The sequence below is a fragment of the Pygoscelis adeliae genome, unplaced genomic scaffold (genome assembly GCF_000699105.1).
Source record: "Pygoscelis adeliae isolate BGI_AS28 unplaced genomic scaffold, ASM69910v1 Scaffold10, whole genome shotgun sequence".
Lineage (NCBI taxonomy): Eukaryota > Metazoa > Chordata > Aves > Sphenisciformes > Spheniscidae > Pygoscelis > Pygoscelis adeliae.
Genome location: NW_008824053.1, coordinates 5,691,597 through 5,700,952, shown reverse-complemented (window position 1 = coordinate 5,700,952; position 9,356 = coordinate 5,691,597). Strand labels below are relative to the sequence as shown.

Genomic DNA, 9,356 nt, shown 5'->3' with positions numbered 1-9,356 from the left:
TGTAACTCCAGTTAACATGTAATGTCTTGTGAGATTGTTGCTTTAGGGCAACATGAGTGTAGACCCATGGTTAGTAACTGGTCTTACAAAGTGAGTGTTTAATATACAGAGGCCTAAAGCCTAGTCATTTTAACTGTGCAGCATGTGTTGTCGAGAAACAGTGTTTCCTCGTAGTTATATTACTGTTTTTCTTTCTAGGGGGATGCCAAAAGTCTTCTAGCCTCTGAGAATGTGAGCACTGGCCAAAAGTTGGACTTTTCAGATACAATGGTACAGCAGAAGCTGGATGAAATAAAGGACCAAATCAAGCGGGAAATAAGGAAGGAACTTAAAATCAAGGAGGGAGCGGAGAACCTCAGGAAGGTCACAACGGATAAAAAGAACTTGGCATATGTGGACAACATTTTGAAAAAATCGAATAAGAAGTTAGAAGACTTGCATCATAAGTTACAGGAGTTAAATGCACACATTGTTGTAACGGATCCAGAAGATGTTGCAGGTACCATATGTTATGGTGAAATCATTTTTTCCTCTTAGTTTAGATAAGCTGTATCCCATTTCACTTGAAAAAAATTGCTCAGCAAATACATAGCTGGCAAGTTTGTTACTTGTATATGCCTATTTGTTTTGATTCACAAGTAAGTGTCCAGTCCCTTTGAGTTTTAAATTGTTTTCTGGGGAGCACTGTATTTCATGGACTATTTGATGATGCTCTAAAGACTAACTTAACATGTACCAGTTCTTCGCTTTCAGTTATTAATATATTAAAATATTTTCTCAACCACTGTAATATTTCCTAATAGCTTTTCACTGTATAAAAGCAAATTTCAGTAGCTCTTCCAGTGACTTTCTCTGAGTTACGCTGTAGGAATCAGCATTAATACACCTTTTTATTCTATGGCGGAAGAAAAATTACAACATTTGTACTTAAAAGTTTTGGATTTTTTTTTTTAAACTTAAATCTAACTTTTAATTTTTTAAAAGAAATCACAGAATCACAGAATTAATGCCAGGCTTGGTATTTTAAGATGGAATGTTGTGAAAGTAAACAGTCCTTTTTCAGCTTTGTGGAATGACTTGGGAGATACTGCCAGCCTGGTGATTTCACGTTGCACAGTCTTGGCAAAAAGTTAATACATACACACAAGCCATCGAAGGTGTTTGTGAAGTGAATGCCAAGCCTTAAAAAGCTTGGGCAGTCGAATAAAAGGCCGCGTCATCCTTGTAAGAAAGGTTGGTTACAGTGAGAATTTAGGAAAATACTGGCAGGTGATGTCAGCAATTCATACTGTCTGGCCCTGTGACATGCTGCAAAGCTGTTGAAGTGTCCGTGGTAGCCTGCACAGTATTCTCTGTGTTCTCTGCATTTTTTGCTTTTGACCTTCATGAGATACAAGGGGCGAAGGGGGGGTGACAGGTGGAACTAGTGAGGCAAAGTAGTTGCTGCAGCATGAAATGGTAATGAATACAATAATGTATGGTTCATAGATAGCCATTGGGTTTTTTAGTAGGCATGAAGCATTCTGTTCCATATTGGCTAAGGTTTGTGAAAATCCGCTTCAGTGTTGACAGTAGTGTGGCTTTTTAAAGGAACGGGAAGAGTGGAACAGAAAAAAAATTGGATCCAAACTGTGTATAGACCGACTATAAAATCTGTGCAGAAATAAATTTGTGAAGTTCATCTAGTAGTAGAGTTGAAAAGTGGATGAGCACAGAATGCTCTTTTTGGAATGCCCCCTTCCAATGTAGCGTTTTAAAACTATCACAATGAGTTAATGAGCAATATTGTCCTTGTGCGTGACTCAGGAAATGCAGTAGACCCTAAGAAAGCATTTACTAGTTCTAAAGAGATGGTTTGGGTACAAAGATCTAAGTAATGTTGTTCAGATCCGTAGTACGCTTCTGAAAAGGCCAGCAGTGCCCATTGCTTTTGTAAATAACTGTTAGCAGACAGGCTCATCTCACCTTGTGTTCAAATACCAGAGACTGAATGAAAGGCTCAAAGGATAAAACATCAAAGTTGATAAACTTATGTGCTTCTACCCCCTTTTGATGCATGCTAAACTTCTTGGTAATATGTTTTTAACTTTCATTCCATTCAAAGTGTTATTGGTAAGATAGCATTTACAGTCTTACTTAATTATTGAAATATACAAGAAAAAACTTAATAATTCTGTTGAGATTTTTATATTGTCTGTATAGTATCACATCAGGTATTCCTATATAAGACCCATTTTAATAGAATATATTGCATAACTTTCTGGGAAAAAAAAGTCTTTAATTCTTCTAATATCTCTTTTTAGATCAAAGATCTAGAAGCACCCACCCTTCAAAATTGAAATGCTTGAGTTTTTTCTACTGTTTGCCTTGTAATTTAATTGCCTGTCACCTTCCTTATTCACGGTCACTAACTGATGGAGGGGGAGCACTGTCGGTAAACATTCTGTCTGTCTTGAGACTAATGGGTGCAAGTGATCTAGGTGGTACTCTGATTTTTAATACTGAAGTCTTAGGTTTGACTTAAGGTATTAGTGAGCTTGGCCTTTGCAAAATAAGGTTGGTAATATAAAACTTATGGCAATCCAACTGTGTGGGTGTTTTTGTGTGTGTGTATATACACACAATATTCAGCAAATACTTAGACACATAGCTCTAAAGATCACTGCCATCTGACAGAAGGTACCTCTGTGGAGAGGTCACAGGTATCTCAGTTTGGGAATTCTTGCTTTTGCTCGTATCGACAGTGAATTTAATAGCCATTTACTGATGAATATGGGAGCTCCCCAAATAAGTGCATTGTTTCCAGAGGTTAGCTTTATTCTAAGTTACAGCTTTTCACTTCAGCTCGTGTTTGACCTTTTTCTGGTCAGTTAGTGACAAATGATTTAAAAGAGAGAAGGAAATATATGGGAAATTTTTAGACTGTGCAGAGCATGAGTGCTGAAAATAAGGTAAAGAGGGTTCAAGAGCTGTGGGAGTCAAGGTCTGTGTTCTCTTTATGTACTTTAATATTTTTCGGGGGTGGCCCTATGTTTTTTCCCTGTCTTCTGGAGTATATTGTATAGGTTTTTGCAGGTTCTAAGTAGCAAAGTCAGGACTGAGATCCATTGAGAAGTAACACTGAGAGAATTGTTGCCTGTAAGATGATGATCCCTTTGACCTGTCAGGCCTGAACTCTGAAGACTTTTGGACTGTTTCTGTTGCCTGGTTGAAAGGTCGTTGTGGTAACTTGGAAAAGTCATTTAATCTTTCCTTGTTCCTGTATCTGAAAAGTGGGTGTGAACATATATTTGTAAAGTGCTCCAGATTTAGAGCTGAAAGGTGCCATGCAAGCTGTTGTGACTCTTACTGTTGCTTATGGTATCAGGCAGTAACTTACATTACCACCAATTTGTAGTGTAACTTCTTTGTCATCAGCACAGTGTAATTGATACACGTTAAAACCATTAAATGTAGTGTTAATGAACGTACTGTAGCAAAATGTGTTTTAATAACATTCCATTTCAAGCAAATTAAGATGTTTTGATGGTAATTTGCCTAGAGCTGAAAGCTTTCCATGTCCTAATGTCGTGGGAAATTATTTTCACAACTGTTTGAAGAATTGGTATTAAACCTTAACCAAAAAGTGCAGTTTGTCAAAAAACTATATTACTGAATGTGAGGGTAGATTTGGCAGCAGATGTATGATTCGGGAACAACTTTCAGCATAACATAGGTTTACTTTACATTACGGGGTTGCTGGTGAATCTAGATTTGTTTCGGAAGTGGGACATTGTACCCACATCTGCCCTTATCGTGCAGTGTATTAATCATACTAGGACGCAGAGTTTTAAAATTTGTAGGTCAGAACTTAAAAGTGAAGCAGAATGCACCAATACAAAACGAGTAGGACAAGTCTAGCAACCATTACTGCTGAAAATCTGAGATTTATTTTAATGTGTAACATGGGGATGATTACTTCAGTCTTAGAGATGATGAAATTTTGTATCTTGAAAACATACTTCTACACAGTAGCACAGATTAAATTGCTATTCTTTTCATGTGTCTAAAAAGTAGCAGTAGAGATTGTGGCTTTTAATATGACTCAGTAAGATGTAAGATTGAAATAGCTTACCTACAGCAAGTGACTGATTTAATTAGGCATATAGTTGATACATAGGATATATATAAATTAGGAAATTAATCTGTTCCATAGAGCTGAAGTAAAGGTGGGTAGGGTGGTGAGATGATAGAAAAACCTTTGAGGGAATTGAGGAGACTGTATAAAACGCGGAGAACATGAAATCAAAAAGACAAGTTCATGCCTCTTCTTCCATTCTCCTAACTAACTTCTAAGCTATCCACTTTACATCAAATTTGGCTGTAGGGGTCACAAAGAAAATAAATTACTTTGTTTAAGAATATGACTAGCTGACAGGGGAGTAAGAGAGACTGTTTTGGGGATTTCTCTGTCCCTACAAATGACTAGGTTCATCTGTCAGACACCAAAGTGTCCATATAAGACCAATTACTGGAAACTGGTAGAGGTAGCAACCAAATTGTTAAGAGGTAGTGACTTTTTAGACAGCAGACACTACCTACAAGACTCATATCTATAGGAATTTCATAGTAACTTTTGGGAACCTTAATGTAGAATAACATTATTGAAGCAATTTGAAACAATCTCCTGCCGCTTGTTTAGTAGTTAAAATTAGCTGTTACTGAATTGAAATTCGATGGAACTTCAGAAGTTTCCAGGAGGTCAGTGCTGGATATTCTCTGGGTACAGAATGTCCACTGCTGCCTTGGACTTACTGATGGCTTAGTTCAAGTGCTGATGCAACCATCTCACTCCTTGAGAAAAGCCTGATGATGCCTCTTTCTTCCCCCCTCCAGCAATGCCTAAACATGCATCACAGGTATTTCTGTTGGGTATGACACTGATGAGGCTAACTGCAATTAAATATCCTCAAATAAGGTTAAAATTAACTGTTTACCAAAGGGCACTCGCTGCTAATTGAGTAGCTTAGCAGCATGCTGCAGTACCATCTGGGAACCCAAATTCAGAAAGTTACCTGGAATCCTAGATTTCACACTGAGCTTATTGAAGAAATAGCATACCTAGCATCTGGGGAAGAGTCCCCAAAGGAATGAGCAGCAGTTTCAGAAGAGTAGACTTGTGTCACTACTCTAATAAATATAATTTAGACAGGAGCGCTGGTAAAAGGCGATTTAGAAGCAAAAAGTTTTTGCTGGTGAACACTACGCAAAGACTCAAACTGAAAAGGTTTTCAGAAGAGCAAAGATCACAGTTAAGATAAACATTTCAGACTGAAAACTGCCGTTGTCCTGATGCAATCCAGACATTAAAAAAAAAAAAAATCAGTTAAACCATCACTATTAACTTATTTTAAGTCTTGTGAGTATATATTCGTGAAAACAGGATATTGCAAGTGCTGGGGAAGCAGTACTCCGGCTCTTCCAGCAGCCTGGATGTGTGCTAACAAGCCGCACAAAACTCATTAGTGTTAAGCAACAACATTCATAGTTATTCAGCAAAAATAACATGCTAGTTACTTGAAATGAAGTCAAGTTCACTTGAAATACATCTGTTACTTCACTTGATATTCACTGTCAAGAAGAAATGCCTAGGGGCACTAGTCCATACCCCAGTAAAGCTCTTGCTGTCCTATGCAAAGTTGGACTTGAATGCATCCAAAACGGCAAGTCCTTATTGACCAACAAATGTGGCAAACTGGAGAATCTCTTATTTTCCTCAGTCCCTACTTACCTACTTGAGTGAAATATCAATTTGATATGAGTACTTAACTCTTGTTTAAGCATATACATAAATCCCATTGATTGCAATTATCTGGATGAATTTATTGCTTATTTGTATTATGAAGCTGACTAAACGTCTCCAGATGAGATTTGAGCCCCTCTGTATAGTGCTTTATACAAATAGATCAGAGATAACTAGACATACCGAAGTGATTACAACCTCAGTAGACATTACAGAGGGGGAAACAGCTAATACAGATGTAGCTTGTAGTGCTGCTGCTAAGATTGTCAACGCTTTCCATAATAGGACCAGTTTGTCTGGCTGATTTAAAACTTTAATCTGAATTCTTCTGTAAGTAGCTGCCTCAGGCTGCTTACTGAATTTTAATGGGGTCGGGGGGGGAAGGAGTCACTTGGAAACCATTCCTGAAAAGCTGTTGGTAAATGTTTTTTTTTTTCCTTTAAAAAAAAAAAATCTTTGTTAAGAAACCATATTGTTCCATGTTTGGGAGTTTAGTGAGCAGCTATTATGCCTGAAGGCAAAAAATTATTTCTTCCTAGCAATTAGTCCATACTGCAGAAAAGTTTCCTTTGCTGCTGGTTACTAACAAAGCATATAGTAGAACCATTTAAACTAAATGGTAGAGGGTAGTTTAGGTCCACAAGTTAGACCAACTCTTGAGATGACCCAGGCAAGTGATGTGATTACACCTTCACAGTGCAGACACACAAAGGGAGATAATAACAGCTGCCTGGGCAACCTGAACTGTGGTATCTAATTAGTCCTTGACTTGCAACTTGAGTGTTGTTTTAATGCAAAGGAAGACTGCTTGTGTGCATCTTTAAAAGCTGTGAAAACAGACTTCAGGAGCCCCACTGTCTCACCAGGGATCATCAGAGGGCTGGGATCTTTAAGTGGTAGAGGCCTGCCTCATAAACCTAAAGTTGGTAAATACTCATTTGTACGATTAATCTACTTTACAAGGAGACTTGACACTGTGACTTTCAAGTTTCACGTTTGTTCTAATTTTGAATAGATTATTAGGTGAGGATTAGTTGAATGTGAAGACATAAGTGAGAGGAAAGCATGTTGTTAATCTTTGTTTTATTAATAACAGATGTAAGGTAAAGCTGTTCAAGTGCAGTTTCACAGAGAAATCAAGCCAAAACATTGAGGATGAATGATAAAACAGATGAGGAATAACACTTTTTTTTTTTTAAACATCTGGTATTTTATGTACTACTTTTAAGTAGTGAGGATGCAGTAAGAGTCTTGAAGTGGCTTGAAGTGAAGAGTGAACTAGCAGCAGAGGAAATTAAAACTTCTCCTTACATGAAATCTGTATGTAGCCTCAGCAAAAATTGCAATTTAGGAGGAAATTACACAGCAAACATGAAAGTAAAATGTATTAAATGTTCAAAACTAGTTATCAGAAGCTTCTACAGAAGAAATATGAAATGGCAGATAAGACATTTTCTCCCCATGACACCTCATAATTAATAATTTGTAAGTTACTAGTGCATGCCTGTGTTTTATAGTAAGTGAGGATTTCGGGAATTTGATCCATCATCCTAGTTTTAATTCAAGGAAAATTAATTAAAATTGGGGAAAAAAGACTATACTGTTGGTATCAGGTAAATATTATCTTCCAGGAGACCAACTAATGTCACTTGCTCATAGAGAAGGTATTCTCTCAGTTGTTAGGGTAGAAGAAGTCAACAACAAAAAAACATTATTACAGTGGACATAATTTATCCCTCTTTTACAAAAAGTTTGAAAGAAAAGCCATTGGGACTGTTAGGGAAGATAGTTAGCTAAAAGGACAGTCGTGCTGGAAATAGTTAATTACTACAACATAGTCCGGTGGCCACTTATTTTCAGTTTGCTAACAGTTCATGTTGCAGAAGCTGAAATATGAACCAGTGATTAATTGACTTTTCTGGAGGAGGATGGAAAAGTTAAGGAGTTTGACTATATAATTTGATTCATAAAACTAACTCTCATTCCATTAAATTAATCCAGCAAGATGGAGATCTAAACACAGTAATATTGTCAAACGAAAAAACTTTATCCTTCCCATGAACCACAATTGTTCAATAACCTGTCTGCCTATATATCCAATTATCCCAGGATTCTGTTATGATTCCAGAGCAAAAATCGTTCAGCTTTGTGACTAAGGAAAAGGCTCATTTTATCTATTCTTAATTTTGACATAAACCGTGTCTGCAGTGTTCACACTAGAATCGATGAGGATCTACTTAATATCTGTATTTAGACCATGCTCATTAGTATTGAATATTATTGTCCAAGTTTTGTTTTTAAAACACTTAGATTTAAAATCAAGAGTGTAAGAAAGCTTAATGGAAAACTGCATTTTTAATTGACTCAAGACATTCCAGAAGAAATAAATCTCATTTGAAACGAAAATAGACCTAGCTGCAAACCTGCCTATTTTGCCACTCCCGGAGGTGATTCATGTGAATTAGGACATGTGTAGGAGTCACTAGGCTTTCGTGAGGCTTTTCCTGTTAAGGCGCATTTGCAGTGCTGTTGCAAAGTAGCTCTGGACAGGAGGGTCAGTCTTAATACTTACGTATGATGTTCCAGCTTTGTTTAATCTATAACTTAATAGAATAGAAAAGTTTAGGTTGGTTTTTGGGGTAGGAGTTTGGTTTTTGGGTTTTGTGGGGTTTGTTTTTTTCTTTTTTTTTTTCTGCACACGTTACATCTTACATTTAATTCACAGATTGTCCTAGGACTCCTGATACTCCGAACAGCGATCCTCGTTTTTCTACTAACAACAGATTGATGGCCTTAAAGAAGCAATTGGATATAGAACTGAAGGTAAAACAGGGAGCAGAAAATATGATACAAATGTACTCCAATGGCTCTTCAAAGGTAAGGCTTTGGAATGCTTAAAGAACAAAATGATTGTGGATTTTTGTATTTCTGTGGCGTGAATGTACAATGTATAAACAGTATGCAGTTTCAGTGGTTTTAGTTTGGGGTATAGTTATGTCAAATCTGCTACAAATTTCTATACCATTTTTTGTTGTGGTTTGATACCCACTCAAGTGATTGTTTTATCAATTTGTCCACATGCAGTTCAACCTAAATAACAAATCCGGCTTACTGAATTTAGTACATCTAGTAATCTTTGATCATGTGTGATTCACTTAGCAGCAAAGCTCAGTATGACACTGACTGGTATCTGATGCTTTGCCTAGCTCCACTAAAAAAAAAAAAAATCCATTAGTTTAAAGTTGTAATGTGCATGATAATAACACAAAAGGCAGCATTGCCAAGTATGCTTCTGAAATGGTCGTCTAGTTGTAGTTGGCAGTAAAAAGATTTGTACCAAATATTTGTTTTAATAAGATGTGTATAGTATTCTGATAGAGTTGTTATAATCTGCATTAGTACACACGCACATAAAATACATATAAAAATACTTTTTTTTTACAGAAGTGTGGTATTCTAGAGGTAGCATCTGATAGCATCAAACTGAAATTAAAAATAAAGCCGCATTTATTTCTAGATCTGAATTTTAAACACATGCTCACTTGCACTTACTCTCTCTTTATAGCATCAGAAG

At 36.7% G+C, this 9,356-nt stretch overlaps 1 protein-coding gene across 1 annotated transcript in view; it reads left to right on the top strand.

Moving 5' to 3' along the window:
• The first annotated feature begins 202 nt into the window (after nt 1-202).
• The window catches only part of PKN2 (protein kinase N2), a 30,938-nt gene continuing 21,784 nt past the window's right edge, over nt 203-9,356 (top strand). The window contains exons 1-2 of the mRNA XM_009333795.1: nt 203-499; nt 8,508-8,659. Of these exons, the coding sequence (XP_009332070.1) occupies nt 268-499; nt 8,508-8,659 (384 nt within the window). The 5' untranslated portion in view covers nt 203-267. The remainder of the gene's footprint in view (nt 500-8,507; nt 8,660-9,356) is intronic.